We start from the raw sequence: 23,620 nt of genomic DNA, 5'->3' as shown, positions 1-23,620 counted from the left end.
AAACTTAAATGGCATGCAAAAGTGAGTCGTGCAAGGGTTCTGTGGGTCCAAAGGAACAGTGCTGTGGCTGAAGAGGAGGGAACCAGCTGATTTGACAATGATGAAAGAATGAAGGGAATAGAGAGGGAGGTGAGGGGAGGAACTTGAATGAAGGAGAAAGACTGGCATGCCTTCTGAAGTTCATCAGATCTTTTTCAATATTTTAGAAAAGAAAACTGTGATTACAATTTTCATAACAGCAATTAAAAGATTTGTGGTTGACAGTCAAATAAGTCCTCTAGCTAGTATTTATTTATGGTGATCAAGACCAGCAGCTGGGCTTTCCCTAGGCACGGAAACTGACAGAGATGAGTATTAGCACACACACCATTTGTTAATTGCATTTAAAAAGTAATACCATATGTGGCCAAACAAATAGCACATGAATTCTTCTTTAATATAAAGTATAATAGACAGCTCCCAAGAAGGCCAGTGGATTGGTACAAGTTCACGGTCCTCCCTGCTAAACTCCACCAGCAATGAAGACTTTGCTTCTGTATCTCTGCACTTCCCCAGGGGGTCTGCTCTGCGTTCCCAGAGCCTCACTATCCAAATCTCCAGGGTGTTCAGAGATGGGGGGTAACTGTTTCCCCCTACTCTCTTCCCTTCTTAATTCTGAACATAGTGCCCAGTCTCCCCCATCTGAGGAAACCAATTTTAATTCCTCCCGGCAGCAGCCATGATGGTTTGAGCTGCCAGTCTCTGGAAGCTGGTCTCCTGATGGTCTTTCTCCATGCAGAATGAAACGCTGTATTTGTTTAATAAGCTAAGCCCTGCTGATCACAATTTTCGCATGAAAGACTTTTGAACATAAAGTTTTCCTAGGAAAACTCATTTGAACATAGCCGAACACACTTTCTAGGGCGTCACATTCAAACCTGTTTATTGTCTGCCCCGCTCTACTAGAATGAAGCCCCCTGACAGCAGGAACTTTGCTTTCGGACTGTGCTGTCTCCTAACCTCGGACTACAGTCTGGCACTTAGTAGGCACTCCATGAATGTTTATGGAATGAAACAAACTTAACAAGCTTGCTTATTTTATCTACGGCCTACATTTTGAGTGCCTGCCGCTGATGTCGGACTGCTCCTTTTTCTTACAAACCTCCTCCCTTGGAAGGAGAGTCAGGTCCTCCCCCCGCCAGCAGGCTCCTGTTCTCCCGTGCTCCCTCCTCCTGCAGGAATGGCCCCAATGCCTCACATTGGAAGTCTCCAGAAGTGCTCAGTTTCTTTACACTGTAATCCCTCCAGGCCAAATGCCCTGACCTCCTTAAATCCTTCTTTTCTCTTCTCTCCTGGGACCGCTGGGGCCTCCTGGCGATAGCCATGCTTCTGCTGTGGCCTCTCTCTTGGCATCAGGAGACACCTTCCCTCAGCCTTCAGTTTCTCAACACCTGACCTAAGGTGGCCCTGGGTAAGCAGAGCAGAGAGGTGAGGGGCAGGCAGGATAAGGAAGATGATGTGGGGGGATTATTTTAGGGAAAGCGTTTGAAGGGGATGAAGTCACCCAGGTGCTGTTCCCAGCTCTGCCCCACCTTGCTGTGTGACCATGAATGAGCCACCTTCCCTCTCTGCTCTATGTCTTGGTCACAGAATAAGGAAGTGGGAGGAAAGGATCACTCAGATGGCTTCTCTCCACAACATTGAGGCTCTTATATCTCACATGTTTTCCAGCTTCCCCTCCCTCCCAACCCGCAGATGCCACAAGAAACATCCCCTTGCTACCATCATGACTACATAGGGTGACCAACTCATCCCAGTTTGCCCAGGACCTTTCCAGTTTCAGCACTGAAAGTCCTAGGCACACCAAGTCAGGCGGTACCCCATGCCTATACCACCAGCTGTGAGGGCACAGACTGGCCTTGCTCACACCGTCCTGCCCACTGCCCCACACCATGATGCAAGCAGCAGGTCTTCCATTGGTATCTGTTGAATAAATTCCCTTTCAGATTCCCCAAAACACCTTTTCACCTCCACACTGAAGCAGAATGTACATTGCTGAAGGGTAGGGGCAAAAAGAGGGAAGAAGAAGAGCATGTCAAGAAAGACATCTACATCCTTCCTGGTCATGCCATCCTCATCACTGCAGACACTGAACTCAGGAGAAGTCTTTGCGCTGTAGTCTGAGTCACCTTGAAAAGAACATGCCTCCAACCGCTGTGTGGGAGAGGACTGCTCTGGACCCATGCCCAGAGCTTTTGCTCTAGAGTCCAGCCACTTTCTTGGCCTGGCAACCCAGCACTGACCCGGTGGACTTTGCTCCCAAATCTGCACCGCTAAGATGCCCTCCCAGAGCACCTGGATTTTCCAGGATTGGGCCACCCACACACTCTGCCCCAGTTCTGCCACAGTTGGGACCCTCCCAGAGCCTCCCTCCCCTCTGCCCTGATGTCTGCCTCTGCACTTGCCTCTCTGCTCACCTCTGCAGGGAAGGGCTGAGGACACGGATCTCTGGGAGTCACACTCTGGGACCAGCCCTTCTGTGTTTAAGCTCCTCGAGAACTCACAACTGCACGAGACTGAGCCCATGCTCATTTTGAGAACAGGAACATTCTCCTGTAAAATTAAGCCATAAAAACCTCCCTTTTTACTTTTATTCTTGTTCAAAGCTGAGCCATTTTCCACTAGAGATAAAAAACAAGGCATTTCTGAGAGGGGAGGTATATGACTGTCTAATAAGCTGGAATTGATGGTCATGACAGACTCCGTTCTATTGAGTTCTGCACACAGAAGGAGATGCAGGGATGGGGAGCAACAACTTAGGGGGCTACTTTGGAGATATGTATGAGGAAAATTTACACCAAGGGCTTCAGTGCTGTACAATCATGAGAGGCGGGGAAGCAGTGGAGTAATAAGTGTGGTAAAGCCCAGCTCTCGGCCACCTGATAAGACCCAGGGCAGTGGCCAGACCTCATGCGCTACAGCCGGACACCTCCATCTTGGATTGGCAGACCCTCCCCTCTTTGACCTCAGCAAGTCTGCAAGGTCCTAGTCTAGCAGAGTGAATTGTTCATAGAGGCTGCTTGACCTGGGGGTGGGGGATGGGAAGAGTGAGCAGGCCCCTTCTAGAATGAAGATCAAAGTAGACTGTGAACTGGGGTTTGTCTGCCAAGACGCACTGGGAACAGCATCCAGCTATGCTAGGGTTCTGGGAGTGGAGGCCAGGCCCACCTGACAAAGCAAGTGAGACGGTGGCACTCCAAGCAACCACTCCTCTGAGGGGGTCGTCCTGGTCCTGCTTTCTCCCCAGGCTTTTCCTGGAGAGTCCCTCCCCTCTCAGCTGTAGTCAGCACACAAAGGTTCAGGCTCACTAACCCCCTGGGACGTACACCCAGGGAGAGGGTCTGGCCCCAGGATTGGCACTTTCTTCTTGGCCCTCATGGCCACCATGGCCTCACTCCAGCCTCTGTCTCCTACCTGCACCCATGGGACTAGCTTGATTCTCCTCTGGCCTTACTCAGATACATCTAGCTTCTTCCAGATCTTTCCAGATTAGATTCCCAGGCCTGTCACTTCCCAGATTGCATGACATAATAAAACCAGAGGATGAGGGCAGTGTGATGGTTCCCATTGGCCAAGAGAAGAATCAAGACTGTCTCTCCTTCTGGCTGGTATCTGCATCCCCATAGCCTCTGAAGCTAAGAGACTGCAGGGTATTTGCTGCCCCATACAAAATACTTGGAAATAATACTAAAAACTTCCATTTACTGTTTACCATATGCCAGAAACCATACCGAGACTTGTTCAGATGTTTTGACTATTTTCCCCATTGTATTCCTTTCCACAATCCTATACGGTAAACGGCATTATTATCCCCCATTTAACAGTTGAGGGAAATAGAGTTGAGATGGTAAGTTATCTTCCAGGGTTTAAACCTGGGCTCATTTGATTCCAGAGCTTGCCTTCATAACCCTGCTGAATGATGATTTCCATATCTTCCTTTCCATACCCACCCAGAAGTGCTGACTGTGAGACAGTGGTGTTGTGTCACTGGCAACACAGAGACTTTGAGGGAGGGGCGAAATGAAGGAGTTGTTTCCAGGCTGCCAAATGTGCATGAAGAATGGAGAGGCTGTATTCTATCTAGCAGGACGATGTGGACAAATACGATCAACACTACTGAGCCTCTGAAGCCCAACACTGTCTTCCTGTGACACTCCTGCCTCCGATATGTATAATCCCGGTGACTCCTTACACCGAGGCTGCTGTGTCTTCTGCTGTGTGGCATCTCCATTTGACTCACAATTAACAGGACCAGTGACTGATTTCCTGAGCCCCAAATAGCCATCAAAGAGCTAGCTGTGGGCCTATGAGGCAGCCTAGCACAGAAACTCTGCGTAGCTGGATCTCGTAATGTTAAAGAATGACCAGTGGTCCTGTCCAGCCTTTCTCATGGAGGGACTGAATGTAGGAGATCCTAAGAAGGTGATAAGTGAGGCCCAGCAGAGCAGAAATGATGGATAGGAAGAAGGGCGTGTCAGTGAGTGAACCGTAGACGTGGACATGAAGTCACTGTTAGAAACACAGCAAAAGTGGGGCAAAGAGGATGCAGGCTGGAGCTGTCCAGGATGTCTTGAACCACGCTGCCTCCTCCAGAGCCTGCCTGTGTGGCTTCTGATTGTGTGATTGTGGGCTTTCATCGGCCTTCAAAAAATCCCAACCACCTGTGGTTACCTGCATAGGTTTGGTTCCTTGCTCCCTGAGAACACATACATAACCCAGTAGAGAAAGACCAATTCCCTTCCTGGATGGACTCCAGTTCCCTGTGAGACTCTCACAGATTCTGCTTTTCCTTCATGCCGTGTACATGCTATTGCAATGTGTTTTTATATGTGATCATTTAACAAACGTCAGTGTCTCCACTAGACTATAAGCTGCACAAAGTTAGGGCCATGTCTGCCTTGCTCATCAGGTATCCCTAATACTGGGTATGAAGTTCCGCATAGAGTAGAAATTTAGAATGCACCTGGTGATGGGCTGAATGAACACATGAACATATGAACAGTAGAAAGAATTCAGGTCCATAAGGGCTCTGTGGATGGGAATTCCACCATGACCTGATGGGAATGGAATCACTGAGTCATACATTTATCCCTGCCTGACTGCAGCAAGAAGACTAGATCATCCCACAAGTCAAAGGGGTGAAGAACAGGATAATGGAGGCAAGGTGAGGATACTAAGTATATCCAGGGACTTCAGAGACTTGGCAAGACACTCCATCTGGCCCAGATATGGAAGAGACAATGGACATCTGCAAACCGGGAGTTCTGCAATGCAAGAGAAATCGGGCAGGCCTGCATCTAAGAGCAGAATTTGGTGCAGGAATTGCTGATGAGTAAACTGCTAAGTACATGTGATCATCAAAACATCCAACTTTCATCCAGAGGCAGAAGTTCAACCATCATCCTTTCAGGTGAATTTACCAATTTAGAGAAAGGCTCTGCTATGTAAAATGTAGATGGAAAATAGGAAAAAAGGGAAGAGAATCATTTACAATGTAAGCAACCAACAGGAAGCAGGGATATCATTTGTCCCTAAGACATCTTAGGGATCTGTGGAATGTGGGATCCCCGGGCTGAATGAACAGCCACCCAGGGAACAAAAGCCAGCTGGCTCTGATGGAAAAGCCACATTAGGGACTCTCTATGTGGTGGGTTTGTCAGTGAGCAGGCCAGGCCCGTAGCACCTACAGCTGAGGAAGGTGGGGCAGAGCAGATCTGCTGGGCCAGGGAAAGGCAGGTCCTGATAGATCCACCGGGACAGGGGAAGGTGGGTTCTAAGGAAGAATGGGGCAACTTTGCTCTCTAGCAAAGCCTGGCTCAGGGCTTGGCCTCTGACGCCCAGAACTCTGGGACTGGAGAGAAATCATTCCCCAGGGACTTCTGTGTAACCTGTCCTGCAGTGCCTGTCTGGTCCTGCTCTCATCTGCTGCCAGGGCAGTGTCCTGTCCCATGTGCTCTATGTCCACATAGCAGTCCTTCAGGTTATAAAAGTCATGATCATGTTCACTCAAGTCTTCTCTTTTATAGGTCAGAGACCCAGATAATAAAAGTGACTAAAAGTTAAATAGCAGTTCCTATGTGTCAGGAAGTGGCCCATGAGCTCTACATACATTACACAAACTTTGCAGTACCATCCCTAACTTACAGATAGGAAAACCAAGGCATAGAGAGGCTAAGCAGCTTGTTACTCAGCTTATAAATGAGAGACTGGCCTCGGAAAGCAGGGAACCAGGTTTTAACTACTACTCTATGATCTAAACAGAAATCTCACCTGTTTGTCATGCTACCCAATTTCTCTTCGGGGTTGTCCTCCTGTAAATACTTCACTTTCTCAGTATCTCTTAAAATCCAATTCTGCAGTTGTGATCTGAGCAGCAGAGTAGAACAAAGCTATCACCTCCCTCTTTTAAAACATTATACTTCTATTAGTATAGCTCAAGATTATATTTCTTTTAAGAATAACATCAAAGTCTTGGCCCATGATGAAATTAACATTAACAAGAACCAGAAGTATTTTTCCAAAGCGCTTTAGTTAAAGAGTGTTTTCCCCTAACTGTGTTTGTACAGTTAGCATGTTCAACCCAATAGCAAAATCGTGATTAAGAATGTTTACTTTGGCCGGGCGCGGTGGCTCAAGCCTGTAATCCCAGCACTTTGGGAGGCCGAGACGGGCGGATCACGAGGTCAGGAGATCGAGACCATCCTGGCTAACATGGTGAAACCCCGTCTCTACTAAAAAATACAAAAAACTAGCCGGGCGAGGTGGCGGGCGCCTATAGTCCCAGCTACTCGGGAGGCTGAGGCAGGAGAATGGCGTGAACCCGGGAGGCGGAGCTTGCAGTGAGCTGAGATCCGGCCACCGCACTCCAGCCTGGGTGACAGAGCAAGACTCCGTCTCAAAAAAAAAAAAAAAAAAAGAATGTTTACTTTAACCCTTTGTCCTTAAGCTGCCTTCATGGAGAACACATTGTTCATAGGACTCTGGTTCTCCTCCACAAAGACAAGATCCCAAACTAGAAAAGCTCACCTGGGCAGGGCTGGGCAGGGCAAGGTGATAAAGTAGTGTCCTGGAATCATCAGACCTGTATAAAAATACTGGCTCTGCCACATAGCACCTGTGAGAATTTGAACAAGTTTCCTAACCTTGTGAATGTTCAGTATTCCCTTTATAAAATCGGAATAATAATAACAACCCCAGAGGCACGTGAGGATGAAGTTAAATAGGAAAGTGGATGTTAAGCGTTTGCACAGAACCTGGCACACAGGAAGTGAGCAGGTGACGGCTTGTGAGTCATTCGCTCATGCGCAGCAACTCTGGGACGGTCCAGCACTCACAGCCTACCTGCTCCTGCTGGAGCTATCTCCCTCCTCCCCCAGGACCAGCTACAGAATTTGTGGGGCCTAGTGCAAAAGGAAAATGCAGCGCCCCTGTTTTAAAATTATTGTTATGAACTTTAATATAGTGACAGCATTAACCAGTCACAGAGCCTTCTGGCTCTAGGATCCGGCTGCATACTGTCCTGGTTTCCTAATACTAATGCTGTCGCTGTAACAAATGATTACAAACTTGGTGGCTTACAACAACACAAATTTATCATCTCATAGTGCTGGAGGTCAGAAGTCCAACACAGGTCTTGCTGGGCTGGAATTGGGGTGTGCAGCACTGCATTCCTTTCTGGAGGCTCTCGGGAAGACCCATTTTCGTGCTTTTTCCAGCAACTCAAGGCTGCTCACATTCCTTCCCTTGTGACTCTCTCCCATCTTCAAAGCCATCAGTGGCCACTCAAGTCTCTCAAATTGCCAGTTCTTGTTGATATTTTGCCTACCTCTTCCACTTTTAAGTGCCCTTGTGGTTAGACTGGACCCAGACAATGAATCCAGGAAAACCTCCTCAGTTTAAAGCCATCTGATCAGCTACCTTCCTTCCATCTGCAACTGTAATTCCCCCGTGCCGTGTAACATTACATACTCACAGGTGTGGGGGATTAGGATGTGGACCTCTCTGGGAGGCCATTATTCTGCCTACCCATGAAGCCAGGACCCCCAAAGTTCGAAGATCCCAGATGTCTCTCTAGAGTCTGGACTGTTAAAACAACCTTGCCCACCGAACACTCACAGCCCCATGAGATGGTCCCTCACCTGCTCCCAGACAGACCAGTGCCCCTGACTCTGGGCTGTATTCTCTCTTTGCTACCGTCCTGTGCTGCTCCTTATCACTTTGATGCTCACAAAGGATTATCTCCAGCTCTAGACCCAGGGCTCTTTTGTGAGCCTGTGTGTGGATCTGTCCCAGTTGCCCCCACCTAGGGCTGCAGAACATATTCTGACCCCCTTTGCCAACCCCTCATGTCCTAACCCCAAGCCCTAACCCACCTGTCAAACCCAAGAGCAAGTGTATCCTAACCCCTGGGAGGGAGGGACATGGACCTCAGGGGACACTGGTGAGAACGGCAAAGTCATTATTGATAAGGCTCAGGAGCCTCTGAAGATCTGCTGGCAAGAGGCAGGACGCAGTGCCTGCCAGAGTCTTTGCCCTGAGCTGCCTTGGAGGGTGGCCATAGAGTTGCCATGGAAACACAACCCTGGAGCTTGAGACCGGAGCCCCCGCTTCTCCTACCCACACCCATGATCCCTTAGACTTTCCTGTGCCCCTTGTTTGGAAACAGCCACTTCTTGGAGAAAAGAATGTGACATGAGTCTGAGGCCAAAGCTGCAGAACTGGAGAGCACACATGTGCCACCTGCCTGGCCTGGCTGTCACTGGGGTGGGAAGCCCACCTTTCCGAACCATCTCACACTGGCTAGCTCACTTCCACCCTGCACCATCCTCCTTCTCCACAACTCACACCCATCTTCTCAGTGACCTCCCAAAAGATGTCCCCTCCCCCTACCTCTCCACCCCTTGGGCAAAGGACTTCCTCAGTCATTTTCTCACATCTCCATTTTTCAAAAAGGAATGACGTTTCACTTACACACAGTAAAATGCACAGAGCTTCAGTGTATAGTTCAATGAGTTTTGACATGTGTACGCCTCTGTAGTCCACACCCTAATTGAAACTTGATGTTTCCTTTTTTTCTTCCTGCCCCTCCTAGATTATTTTAGAGCCTACCAATAAGGAGAAAGAGGGTGGACACCGAGAGGCAGGAGGAAGCACACAGAGAGAGCCACAGGACATCTGGAGCCTGCAGTTGGGGCTATGAGGGATGGAGCTGGGTCCAGCCAGGCTGGGATGAAACCTTTCTGCCCTTCAACCCTGAGACTAGGTATCTTCCCAGACCAGGAAGGAAGCAAGTGAACCCCTACCCAGCCCTGGCCAAGGCCCCCCATGGATGAGGTCCGGGAGGCTTCACCAAAGGAGTCTGAAGTGTCCTGCTTCCCCCAGGTCTTCCCACCTGGATGGCTGAGGGGTCTGCTCTACTGCTGCTGCAACACCACAAGGAGGATGAATGGCATTTTGATTTCTCCAGGAGCCAAGGGGCCTGGATCCTTGAGGAAGTTTGTCCCCTCTTTGTGTAGATGAGGTTGGAAAAACTGGTGCACTTCCTATGCCTGTTACATATTCATAGGTGTGGGGGATTAGGATGTGGACATCTTTGGGATGCCATTATTCTGCCTATCCATGAAGCCAGGAACCCCCAAAGTTCAAAGATCCCAGATGTCTCTCTAGAGTCTGGACTGTTAAAACAACTCTATCCAGGGGAGTGGGTACAGGGAGGTGCCTTGCAGATGCCACCCTCCAGGCCCTGCCTCCCTGCCACAGAGGCACCAGAGGGACAGGGCTTCTGTGGCCATCACGTCCAGGCCCCTGCCTTACTAAAAGCCTGCGAGGACAAGTCCTCCCTGCCATGGAGCCTGGGAAATGGTCAGCAGACTTTGTGACTACCTCGCCCTCCCACCACCTCTGTCTGGGTTCCCATCTCAGTGTAAACTCCAGGAGATATCCGTCTGGTGCTTTGTTGAGTGTCTGGCACACAATGCGTGCTCAGTAAATGTTGGCTGGATGAAAAAATAAATGGGCCTAGCAACTGGCTGGACTGATGTTTTTCCTTCTAGTTGTGTCCTGTCTTGTGTATAAGGCACTGAGCACAGTGTGGTCCTATCTAAGCCACATGACAAGCTGGGTCAGATTACATCTTTCAGCACCAAGAAAAAAAGGAGACAAAGTAAGTGACTAGCTAGAGGTGAGAGAAAGGAGGGTGGGCAGGATTCTGAGCACTCACTTTCTGATCTAGGAAGGAAGCCAAGAATAACATCAGGGTTAGAATTTGGAAGAGTAGAGCCAAGAATACCAAGAGCAAAGTACATAACACAAGCAGCAGGGACAGAAGTCTCTAAGAGCAAACCAGAATTCACAAGAGGCACAGGGACTCCGGCTATGGCAAGAGCCACACAGCATGAATCTTCCAGAGACTGCAGTGACTGTGGGCTTCCTCTCCACATGCTGACCCACCCTCTCAGTCCAAATCTCAACATTAGCCAGAGCCCAGGCATCATCCTAAGCCTTGGCAACAAGCCTTGGTTTCATGTTCACTAAAACAGTTTTTGCCAACATGTAGACGCCAACCTTCCTTCTTCCAAAACTGATCAGTAAATGCTCACTGCTATATTGCTAAAGTGGGCCTGCCGCTCCCATTAGAGTGACACAAATGGACGCCTCAAGGCAGTGTAGGACAGTGGTTACATGCACAAATTCCGTTGCCAGACCACCTGCCCCAGCTCCGCCACTAGTGACCTTGGGCAGGAGATATCATCTCCCCATGCCTCAGTTTCCTCTTCTGTAAGATGGAGGCTAATCATAGGACCTACCTCAGAAGGTTTTACTGTGAAGACTCAAGGAGTGCTTATAAATTAAGTGACAAACATATGCCTGAAAACATGGCTCATCCTATATAAATGTTGCCAGTGTCGTTTGAAATAGGATAAGAGTAAAATTTTGAAAAGATGTTTCCAAAATGAATTAAGCAGGATGAGCCAAGCAATGGCCTTGTTACAAGGCAGGGATGTTTTTATGGAAATTAACAGACAAAGGGAGGCACTGTTTTACCTAAGCACATACTTGTTTTGTGTGGTTCACCAACAGCTCTCCAATCTTAGGCATGCGTCTGGCACGTGAGCTGAAATAGAGCTAGACAGAGCCTTCCAAGTACATGTGCAAAGAGAACCCTCCGTTGTTAAAGCCACTTTCACAGAGCCCTCCCTGAGGAGCGAGGAGGCTCTGCTCTGCCTTTTATCAGAGATTATGTTTTTCTCTCTAGAAAAAGGGGCTGACAGAAGTTGCTTGGTGCCACGGGGGAGGTGTGGAAGCTCCACAGACTGTGAAGTTCTGTGCGGAGGGAAGGTCTTTCTATAAGGACGATTGCTCCTCTCCAGCAGCTCAGGCGAAAACTGCAGAATTCTGCCCACCTAAAGTCCTTCAAAGTTCCTCCCTCTCTCAGGCAAATTCCTCCCACAGGTGAGAGTGGGTGGGGCACTTCTCTCAGTCAAAGATGAAGGGCTCCCACCTGGGCTCTTACTGTGCACAATGCAGCATTGTGCACAGTCAAAATAAACAGTGGTAGGCCGATGTCAAAGCCACGATCCGGCATCTGAGACATGGGTTCAAGGCTCAGCTCGGCTGCTTATCTTACTGTGTGACCTCAGACAACACTCCTTCTTCTCTTCTGTTTTCTTCAACTCAAATGGGAAGAATCTACCATTGCCTGGTGTACCTTCCCTGCAGTGTTGACGTGGTCCAAATGGGAAGGTACTATTGGCACGTCCAGCACTGTGTGAATCCCAGTTGTTGTTATAACCAGGTTACAATCTGTAAAATCTACCCTTTCCTTGGCTTCCTTTTCATTTTCCCTTTGATTTTGAACAAATATGTATTGAGCTGTGCCTGTGTTTTGTATCAGATTGACCGAAAAGTCCATGGCTCTTCTTCTGGCCGAGGTCATGGCCAAGTCCCCTGCAGGAACTAGAGGGCCCTATTTCTGATTACTCCTTCTCCAGAGCCCCTATGTGCTCCCCCCATCAGACCAGCTCCTCTCCAGCCCCAGGAGTGGTCTCTGCAGCTCCTCTGCGGACTGAGGCCCTGTGGCACTTAGCTGAGGTCACCTTCAGGATATTTCCAAAATCCAACCCCATCTCAGCACCTCCCCTGCTGCCATCATGGTCCAAACCACCATCGCCTCTCACCTGGAAGCCTCCTAACTGGTCTCCATGCTCCCAGCCTTGCCCCTTCAGCCTGTTTTCAGCATAGCAGCCAGAGGCACCTTTGCAAGTGACAATCAGAGCATATTGCTAATCTGCTCAAGCCCTTCCCATGGATCTCTGTCTCACAGAGTAAATGCCACACTCCTTGCAAAAGCCTATGAAGCCCTTCTCCTGGGATTCACCTTGACTGCACATCGGAATCACCCAGGAGCTCTAAACAATACTGAAGCTGAGTGCCCCCCCAGAAACACTTATCTAATTGGTCTGGGGTATGGCCTTCACATCAGGATTATTTTTTAAGGTTCTCCTGATGTGTAGAATGTGCAGCAAGGTTGAGAAACTTTGCCCTAATGATCTGCTTCATGTTGCTCCTCTGGCGTCATCTCCAACTACTGCCCCCTTGCACACCTCGTTCCAGCCACAGGGGCCTCCTTCCTCTTCTTCAAACACGACATGGCATGCATGCTTCTGCCTCAGGGCCTTTGTACTTGCCACTTCCTCTGCCTGAAAGGTACTCCCCCCATCCTCCAACAGTACCCCCGTGGCTTGCTTCCTCTTCTCCTCCAGGTCTTTGCTCAAATGTCACCTCTTAGTGAGGTCTTCCCTGACCACCCAGGAAAAATTGCAACTCCCCACTCTTGTCCCAGGTGTCTCTCTCTCCGACTTTATATTTCTCCACAGCACTCACCACCATCTAACATACTACATATTTGACTTCTTTGTTTTGTTTACTCTCTGTCTCCCCCCAACTAGAATGCCAGCTCTGTGAAGCAGGGGTTTCTGTATGCTTTGTTCACTGCTTTGTCCCTTGTGTTAGTCCATTCTCATGCTGCTATGAAGAAATACCTCTGACTGGGTCATTTATAAAGGAAAGAGTTTCAATTGACTCACAGTTCCACATGTCTGGGAGGCCTCAGGAAACTTACAATCATGGTGGAAGGCACCTCTTCACAGGATGGCAGGAGAGAGAATGAGAGCCAGCAGGGAAAATGCCAGATGCTTATAAAACCATCAGATCTCAGGAGAACTTACTATCGTGGGAACAGTATGGGGGAAACTACCCCCATGATTCAGTTACCTCCTACCTGGTCCCTCCCACAACATGTGGGGATTATGGGAACCACAATCCAAGATGAGATTTGGGTGGAGACACAGCCAAACCGTATCATCCCTGTACCTAGATTATGCTGGCACAGAAGTGCTTAATAAATGACCTGCAAGTGAAAGCATATTCTTCTCTCCCTTTGGACATCCTCAGCTGCTCTTTCATCCTAGCCCAGTCCAGTTCTCTCTGAGCCACAACCAACCATACCCAAGTATACAGTATATAGCAGGTGTTCAATGAATATCTGTGGAGCTGAACTGGATCTTCTCCCTAAAAGAACACAGTCTGCAAACCCAGCAGCAAGACCTTTCTCCAAGACTCCAGATATAAGCTCACCATGGTTTGCAGCTTTAAAAAATAAAATGTAAAAATGAGGAGAAAGAGGGGGAAACACTGTGGGGGGAGCTCACAAAAATTAATGAGATTTTCTCAGCTGAGGTACGTGCCCATATTTTTAATAATTGGTAGTAATAAGAATTCTCACTGAACCTTAAAGGAACATCCTTCTGTAACAAAGAGAGAAGTCAAGACAGACTTGTCTGTTAGATGTAACGACTTGTTAGCCCCGCAAGACGGATGTACTTTAAAAACTAATTTACAGAAAAAAAGATTATTCATAAAAATGCAACTAATTGGGTTAAAATGACATATTAACAGGAATGTGAGATGACTGTTGTGCCCTTAAGGAGTAAATTAAGTTGTGAATCCTCAAAATCTCTACTGGAAGAAAGCTTTGCCCCTACTCAGCTAATGGAGAAACTGAGGCTGAGGGAAGAGGAGAGTGACTTGCCTAATGCAAGCCAAGGGGACAGGCCCTGGTTTAAGCAGGAAAGGGACCCAGGAATCCAGGTGCCCAGTCCTGGCTCTGTTCCCAGCCCTCTGGGGACCCCATCTCCCCACAGGCAGGTCGACAAGGTCCCGGTCACTGACTCTGCTCACCCACTGGGTCTGAGGTCAGGCAGGGGTCGGTCCAGGGGCAGGCGGTCGCTGAGGTAGGCATTGTAGCCGTAGTACTGGAACTGCTTCAGGGCCACGCGCCGGCCTTCGGGGCTGAGCTCCTGGCCCCAGTGTGCAAACAGAGAGGAGTCTGTGAAGGGCTCGGCCTCTGCCTCCTCAGGCTTGGCAGGAGCCTCTGGAGAAAGAAGGAACAGGACACAGTGGGTCAGAGTGCACCCCTGCATGTGTCATGACAATCCCTTTCCCTTCCTCACAAACAGCCTTTGGTAAAACAATCTTAGCCCCTTCTTTCAGGGGTCGGGGCTGACTTGGGTTTTCATGCTTTCCAAAGACCCATTCATCCACGAATCCATGCATTCATCTAACCCACAACCACCAGGCACAGGAGATCGAGAAATACACCTGACAAGGTCTGCTGAGAAGCTAATGGATGTGACCCTGATGCCCCATGGCTTCAAGTCAGAACCCCCTTTTTCCCCAGTCTGCCTCCCTGCCAGAGATGTTGGCCCCAGCCCTCAAACTGGGCATCTGCTTCTCTGTCCCTAGCTTGTACCCCCATTTCCTGCAATTCCTGAGCCCACCCCACATTGAGGCACCCAAGCTGGGAGTCTACTCCTCTACCCAGTTCTTGCCAGTCTTTCTCCCTCTCTCTTCACCATCTGGTCCTGCAGTGAGTTGCCTGGTGCACCATGTGACATTCGCCTGACTGTCAGCACCCCAGCCAGACTGCCTCCTGCTGCTTCTAGACACTGCCCACCAGAATAGCGGATCCATGACACAGGTGACAGTCAAGCCACACCCAGCCTGCCCTACGCTCTGGGCCCTGCTCATGGGAGCCCTGGTGGACTTGGTGGAGGCAGCTCAAGGCCAGCGCGTGGTTTCCCAGGAACGTCCCAGAAAAATGGAGGGGCATCACTAACGGTAAGAGCAGAGACTTTGAAGTCACACCGTCATGGATTCCAGTCACTGCTCCACCACGTACTGGCTACGTGACCATAGCACAGTCAACCTCCCAAGGCCCAAATTCTCCCACCTAGAATGCGGAGATGATAATACCCAACCACCCTCCAGAGATTGTGAGGATTCCATTAAATAAAGTGTATAAAGCATTTAGATCAGTTTATGTCTCAGAACAAGTGCACAGCCAATGGCAGTTAGGGTTATTATAGCAAGGGAGGGTTATTGAAATCTCTCTTTTATGGGAGCTAAAAGAGATCTTGCCAGGACATAGACTGATAGTCCAGGACTTTGGAATTAGTTCCCTGGGACAGGTCATCAGGTGAATCATTTGAGGTCAGAAATCAGAGAAATTGGACAGAGATGGCAAGCCCACTGGACAGGGCCTTCTATGCTCACAAATTCATGAGGGAAGTAAGAGATGGAGCCAGGAGCCTGGAATGAGACAGAGACCAGAAAAAACAGAAGTGGGTCAGGGACAGGAGAGACAGGCAGGAGAGGCAGGCTTGGGACACCTGCCCACATCCCCTCGTTGGCCTGTATGGAGCCAATGGGTGCATGGCGCACCTAGGTACAGGCTGGAGATGGGCAAGGGGTTAGCATTCTGAGGTCTTCCAGGCTGGAGAGCTTGGGGCTATCAACTGCCACCTCCACTCGTGATGCTCTCCTGAAAACCCATCTGGAAGAGAGAAGACTGCCTGGGAACAAAAGGGAGAGCCTTCCAAAACACAGGCTCCTCCTACCATGGAAGGGGTGCTCCAGTGGCAGGAAGCCTCCATCACCGGAAGCAGGCAGATGCCATCAAGAGTAGAAGGGGACTTAGCAAGCCCATGATCCTGAAAGCAGAGATGCCAGAAATCTCAGTGTGCGAGATGCAAAAAGATCTGTAAACGAACTCCCAGGTGCTGAACTCACTGGGTGCACATGCATAAGGTACCTCTCCAGGCCACGTCCTCTAAATGGGACACCCCTGTAACTCCTGGGATAACCATCAGAGCTAACACTTGCCGAGTGCTCACTCCTACCATGAGCCAGCATTTTCTCTTATCAACTCATCTCACCCTATAGGGTAGGAATTGTTGTCATCTTCATTTTATATATAAAGAAAGTGAGGCACAGAGAGAATAAAAAACTTGCCCAGGTTCACACAGAAGGAAGTGCAGTAGCTGGATTTCAATCCTGGGAAGACTCTCCCCAGGCAGTGGTCCCCCAACTATGCTATACAGCCTCTATATGGCAATGGGCTGCTAACGTACGTGAAGTACAAAGACAAACATGGCATACCATCTCGGTGACTACTTTTCCTTAAAAACGTAAAAGCAAAGTCAGAAAATTAAACAGATTAGGATATATTGAAGAATAAAATGCAAACTATGCAAACACTTCTAAGACACAGCATTGTCAGGATTGCAGCGGCCTGCAAAAAGCTCCATCCCCGAACTTGCTCATTCTTCTCCCCTACTAGGCATGCTTGAAGGGTAGCATAAGAATGCATGATCTTGAAGGTCCTTGTTATCTCTAAAAAGATGTATGACTCATTCGTTTGGAATGGGGGGTAGTAAAAATCTAAATCAGTGAACCAACTGAATCATATAATATTTAAAAGAAATGTAGTTTTATTGCTCTCGAATACCTAAATGGATATTACCAAGTAAAATGAGATCAGTTAATGGAAAATTATGATCCAAAATTAGGCCTGCATTGCATAATAATATGTTATAAACATATTAAAGTCCTGGTGACACCACATGCTCCTACCTTGTCACTCAGTATGGGCAAGAATGATGACAAACTCAAAGCCAGTGAGTCCTGAAAGATGAGGTGGGGGGCCTACAACAGGAAAGATGTAATATTTGTTGGATTTCTGCCAAGAGTCAAGCACCACGATAGGTTATTTCCTTATCGAATGTTGCCTCTCTTCCTCCTCACTGGTGCAACTCCACAGAGCAGGACCACATCTGACTTGATCCCTGCTGGACTGCCAGCTCCTAGCACAGTAACTGCTTCTTAAAAGGGACTCAATCAATCATTTCAAAATACATCAGTTAATAAGTAACCCATAGTGATTAGACATGATGAAACCAAAAGTGAAAAGGTTAAATGTCTAATCCAAGGCCACCCAGTGTGTCAGTGACATCGAATAAAGGCCTGGCTCCTCCAAACTCCACATTCTTTTCTCTACACCAGGAGTGGCAAACCATGGTCCAAGGGCCACCACTTGTTTTTGTAAATAAAGTTTTATTAGAACACAGTCACATCCACTTGTTAACATATTCTCTTTGGAGCTGAAGAGCAGAGTTGAGTATGTATGACAGAGAAGATATGACCTGAGAATCTGAAAACACTATCTGATTCTTTTAAAAAAAAAAAAAAAAAAAAAAAAGTGTGCCACCTCTGAACCTTTCCCCAGCCCTGTCTGCCCTGTACCTTAGAGTTGACTCTCCTCAGGTAAGGAGGCCTTACCTCTCTGAACTCTATTTAATTTTTCTTTACTTCCAAAGAATTGGTTAAGAACACTGGCTGTGGAGTCAGAATCCTAGTGTTTATCCTCCAGCTCTACCATTTGCCAGTTTGGTCCACCTCACCGAGCCTCAGTTTCGTCTTCTGAAAAATGGGGTTGATAATAATAGTGCCTTCCTCACGGAACATTTGTGAGGATAAATGAGATGGCCAGGTAAGGAGCCTGGCACAGTGCCTGGCACATAGTAAGCTCTCCATAAACATTGCTGAAGCCCCCACGAAGCCCACAGCCCTATCGGACCACTGGAGTTCAGATGGGAAGGTGACCTTGCCAAGGTCTCCAGCTCTGGAAGATGCTGATGCCATCCAGCCCCACATGAAGGCTCTCCATGTCCACAGACAAGTGGTCTATGCTTAACCAGACCTAGACTCCACTCCTGTCTCCAGTGAGAAAGCAGGCCTATATGGTCATCCAGCAAAGGGGATCATCTTTGACATAAGGGGGATAGGCAAAGAGGCCTCGGAGAAGTGTCTGGGCTGGGTCCTCCACAGGGGTCCTGGGGTGTCTGGCACATCTGGTGATACTCAGACCCTCTGATGTCTGACATCTAGGGATGAGGCACCTTCCAGGAGTGGACTCCGGCAGAAGCCCCTGCAAAGATTCAGACCTACCTGGGCATGTCTGACCAACTGATGAGGTGACTTAAGAGAAGCACATCTCCAGGGACTGAGGACTCCCCAGGAGGGCCCATTCAAGGCAGAGATTGAGCAGGGCACAATGAACTCTGTGAGCTGCAAAGCCAGAGCGTGTGGAAGAGAGTATTTGGAGGATTCCGAGCACAACACAGAAGCTGTTACTCACCCCCTGCCCTCACCCAGCCCTGAGTGCTTGTCTGGGCCCCAAGGAGAAATAGGATGAAAGGGAAAGTGAAGGGGCTGCTTCACCAGACAGCCACACTTGGGGCCCAAGCAGTGCTTGAGTCAGGGAAGGCGGAAGGAAAGGAATGATGTGATTAGGGTAGGTTGGGGAGCCCCCAGTGGGGCCTGAGGAGACCCCTGGGCCAGGGGAAACATTACCATGCCATGTCCTTCTCTGATCAGAACTCTCCAAGGGCCTCCACCGCCTTCTTGTTAAACGCCTGCAAGGCCCAGCACTCACATCCCATCTCTGCCCCTGGTTTTCTCCTTTCCAGCCACATGGGCCACTCATCAGACTCACCAGGCACATCTCACCTGGGTGCCTCAGCTCCAGCATTTCCCTGCACATGCTTCTGGCCAGTTCCCTCACTTCTATGTCTTTACTCAAAAGTCGCTTTCTCAGCAAGCCCTATCCTGAACATCCAGCCCTATTCCCAGTTTTTACATATATAGTCTGTGATATGGTTTGGCTGTGTCCCCACCCAAATCTCATGTTGAATTGTAGCTCCCATAATTCCCATATGTTGTGGGAGGGACCTGGTGGAGGTAGTTGAATTATGGGAGTAGGTCTTTCCCGTGCTGTTCTCGTGATAGTGAATAAGCCTCAAGAGATCTGATGGTTTTATAAAGGGGAGCTTCCCTGCACACACTCTCTTCCCTGTCACCATGTAAGACATGCTTTTGCTCCTCCTTCACCTTCCACCATGGTTGTGAGGCCTCCCCAGCTTTGTGGAACTGTGAGTTCATTAAGCCTCCTTTTCTTTATAAATTACCCAGTCTCACTTATGTCTTTTTCAGCAGCATGAGAACAGACTAATACAGTCTCCATTCATTTTGCTTGTTGTTTGTTTCCCTGACCAGAACATGGCTCTGTGAGGTCAGGGATTTGCTTTGTTCTCTGTTGAGTCCCTCAGACTCAGAACAGCATCTGGCACCTAGTAGGTGCTCAACCAATACCAGTAAAATGAACGAACAGGGCATTAGCAGTGGGTCGTGGTGGGAGTCAGACAGCCTCCTGCCTACTAGAGATTCCCCAAAACTTTCAGAGGGAGTGGAAAGGGGACTGCAGTCCTGTGCCAGCAGGTAGGAGCACAAAGCCAGTGAAGGTATGGCCAGGGCAAATTCCAGCTGTGTGTGGTTAATTCCTCCCCAGTTCACTTAAGCAAATGATTGTGCACAGTTACACAGACTGACAGGGCACACTTAAGAGCTTTTCAGGTAGTTCCACAAAATATGGTCAGTGGTAAGCAATCTCCACTGCTCTCCCAGGACTCCTCTGTAAATTTCTTATACTGGAGAATGACTGGGCTTCTCTCCCAAGCATCCAGAATAGGACTGTGCATGGAGTAATTACCCCAAAATATAGGGAGAAGGAAGATAAAGAGGGAGGCAGGGAGAGAAGGAAGCTGTGTCTTCTTCTTGCCCCTCTCTGTCTCTCTTTCAAATCTCACCAAGAAAGGCTCAGAATCAAAAAGACTCCACTAAAGGGTCCAAAAATCCCTCCTCCCAGAAACCCAGGCACAAAGGGCAATGAGGTGGAAAGACCCAGAGACTCTAGAAAACTGACCTAAGATGCCCTCAGGAAGTGTCCAGCTCAAACCACAGAGCCACAGAGAGCCGGGGAATCAGGCCAGGAGTTCTCATCCTTCCTTGAAACCCAGCCCGCGGTGTCCCCAGAGCTCTGGCAGACATGTTGATACCTGTCTTCTGTCCTGAGTCTCCTCAGTCTCCAAGGTGCTTGTTACAGAAATCCTCACCATCAAGCCCTGAAGGGAAGATTCCCTCCAGAGGACACTAATCACTCTACCCTTGAAGAGAAAGGTACAGTTGATGGGTCTGTGCAAAGCATGACATTTCTGACATTAACAGGCAAACAGGCTGACTCCTTCCTCATTGTTGACATTGAAATTCTCCCTGAGGAACCCAGCGAGCAGTCATTCCTGCTCATCCCCAGGGTGCAGGGAGCTGCAGTTTGGCCAGCCCTATTCAGAGAGGCTCCATGATGGCTGTGCTTCCCTTGTTTGCCGGGCCTTGGAACTCACTGTCAGCTTTGCCCACAAAGGGTGTTAGCCCCTTTTATCAGCTAAGCAATGAATATTTAAGCAAGTTTATTCTATGCCAAGCTTACTGCTTGGGTATTGAAATATTAAGATTACTCAGATGTGTTCCCTATCCTCATATAGCATCCAGCTTAGTGGGAAAAGCAAACACATAGAGAATGTAATCAATGCTCTGATCAAGGGTGTATAAGATGCCATTGGGTATCTGTAGGTGAGGGGAAATGGGGCAGAGGGAAGGCTTCCTAAAGGAAAGGATGCTTGAATTGAAGAATAAGTGTGATCCTCAAGCTCACTCCAGGGCAGTACACCCCAAAGTAGAGGCCAACAAGAACCAGGATGCAGAAGGAGGAAAGAGCAGTCTGTGGGGCTCAAGGCTGCTGGACAGGTGGCTGTACAGATCTGAAACCAAGAAGCCAGACCCAGAGCATCCAGAGCCTCAGCAGGCTGAGGGTAGCCCATGGAGGGGGACAAGAAGAACCACAGTGAAGACTGCAAGACTGAAAGCCTTGGGATTAGCGTTATTATTTGGAAATAGTTTCTGAACCTACAAGCAAGCGTCCCAAAGTCCAGCATCGTAAGCATCACAAAAAGGTACTCTCTAAAGTGGCACTGGGTGCAGTGACTCATGCCTGTAAACCTGGCACTTTGGGAGGCCAAGGTGGGCATATTGCTTGAGCCCAGGAGTTTAAGATCAGCCTGGGTAACATGCAGAAACCCCATCTCTACTAAAGATACAAAAATTAGCCGAGCATGGTGGTGTACGCCTGTAGCCCCAGCTACTCAGGAGGTTGAGGCAGGAGGATCACTTGAGCCCAGGAGGTCGAGGCTGCAGTGAGCTTTGTCGCTGCACTCCAGCCTAACAGAGCAAGACCCTGTCTCAAACAACACAAACAAAGCACAGAATGGCAAGTGCATTATTTGGGGTCCAACTGCAGGCTGATCTTGGGTGTCTGCTCTAAAAGCTTTATCCCTGGAGCTGATTCCCTAGTCCAGTGTACCCCAATTCCACTGCACTGCCCCTACCTCTCCTAGAATGTATGTTTAATCAATCCCATCATAGATGAGAGAAAACTGCAGCTGGAGACGTTAAGGGGCTTATCCTGAGCTCACAGCCCTGACCACAGCCCTACCTGCAAATTAATGCACCAAGATGTGTTGTCTGACTTGAGGACTGGAGAAACTTTAGTCCCCAGGAGGCTATTCACTTGGTCTGTACTGGTTCATACTAGTTGTTAAACTATTGAAATACCTTCCTAGTGGTAGCAAACAGCTGCCGCCTAGAATACCTTCGGGGCCGCCTGCAACCCCAGGTGCTCTGGCCCTTTTCTTGGAACGCTCCAGTTCTTTTCACCAATCGGCAACTCAAAGACCCAGCCAAGAGCCCTAGGACCCTGCTCTAGGCGGTGTTGAGCATTCCTGTCAATTGGTTAGTACTGTCCCTTGCCAGTTGTGTGCCAAGTATATTTTGACTACCACTTGCTTGAGTCCTTCCTAGGTGGGCCCCTGTGAATGAGAGTGATGGGTTTCTGGAGACCCACTCACTCAGGTCATTTGCTTCCCCACGGTCATGCCCAGTCCTTATTGTGCATGACCTGTTTTTCATAAAGTTCTACCAACGATCACATAGGGCACCTGGGAAATGCCATAATGTGGTCTCAGTGATATGCCCACAGTGCCTGACACACAGCCCATTGATAAGAGTGGAGCTTACAGATACATCCTGGCAGGTCCATGCTAATTCACGGAGACAGGTGGGAAGTGGGGCAGGAAAGAGCTTGCAAAGCTTTGAGCAATGAATGCAACAAAAGCCACAGCTCTGAGCGTTGTGCATGGGGTAATTGGCCAAGCAAGAGAAGCACATCTGGAGGCCCTGCCAAGGCTTTTGAGGTTCCTGAAGCCACTGATGCTGAAAGTAGGAATTCCTGCATGAAGAGTTCTGCTTCAGCGGGCAGCCCAAACAAAGTGCTGGCCCCACTGGCTCGTGCTCCAAGACTGTAGTGGTACTGAGATTGCACAATGGAATGGAGAGGAAATGGGCTTCAGAGTGAAAGCGGTATTGTAATGCTGCCCAGCCCTGTCTAGGCTGGACTGCCTCACCTTCTAGGACCAGATCCCTGGAGATCCGCTTCTGCTGAATCTGAGTCATTTTGCCAGCTCTTGCCATTGCTGGAGATAGAAATTCTGAGGAGCCGGTGGCTTTTTGGAGGAACTGCAGGAGAGGCTGTAGCCCAGACCTCTTCCTAGGCAAGAATCTAGTACTCATATCTGCTCCTTGGATTGGAGGACAAGGGAATCAGAGGAGTCAAATGGCATGGTTGCTGCTGGAGGTCAAAGTGGTTTAGGGCTCCCACCTCAAGGTTGGGCCACAGGAATGGTCAAGTCCTGCCGAGGGGCAGACAGAGGCACCCAGGATGCAGCTCACCTGGCTGAGGACCCCTGGCCTGCTGCCCAAGCTGGTCTGTGCACTCTCTGGAAGCAGCAGCTCTGCTTCTTGTCCCTCGGTTTGGGCACCTTTAGGGAGGTGTTCCCAGGAAACCACTGGAGCCTTCTTGTTTCTTGTGGTTTACTCTGTTTACTATGTGTCCCTCTCTCAGGGAGAGGGGATCGCTGAGAAGGCTTTGAGGGTGGGTGGGGACGGGGGGCTAGCTTTTGCCCTGCAGCCAGTTCTGTAGCCACTGCTATTTCTGTTTCTGCCCTCAGGCCATGCTCATAGCAAAGCTCTGGTTGTTTGATGAGATCTAGAACCCAGTGAAAGGAGGCAGGAGAAACTAGGACAGGCAGGTTGGGGTGCCAGGTATCTGCCTGCCGTGGGCCCTGAGACCCTCTGTGTCTGAAGTGCACTTGGGGTGCAGACCCAGATGGTCCTGTCTCCTGGTCCTCCTCCCAGAGTGTACTGGGGACCCCTTCTCTCCCCACTTCTGGGTCTGCTA

At 49.1% G+C, this 23,620-nt stretch overlaps 1 protein-coding gene across 3 annotated transcripts in view; it reads right to left on the bottom strand.

Annotated features, from left to right (window-relative positions):
• GALNT18 (polypeptide N-acetylgalactosaminyltransferase 18) overlaps positions 1–23,620 on the bottom strand; it is a 365,529-nt gene that overhangs the window by 164,821 nt on the left and 177,088 nt on the right. For all 3 annotated transcript variants that reach the window (XM_050757416.1, XM_050757417.1, XM_050757418.1), the window contains exon 2: positions 14,278–14,470. In XM_050757416.1, the coding sequence (XP_050613373.1) occupies positions 14,278–14,470 (193 nt within the window). The remainder of the gene's footprint in view (positions 1–14,277; positions 14,471–23,620) is intronic.

Source organism: Macaca thibetana, chromosome 14, assembly GCF_024542745.1.
Source record: "Macaca thibetana thibetana isolate TM-01 chromosome 14, ASM2454274v1, whole genome shotgun sequence".
NCBI lineage: Eukaryota > Metazoa > Chordata > Mammalia > Primates > Cercopithecidae > Macaca > Macaca thibetana.
This window is presented reverse-complemented; position numbering and strand designations above follow the sequence as displayed.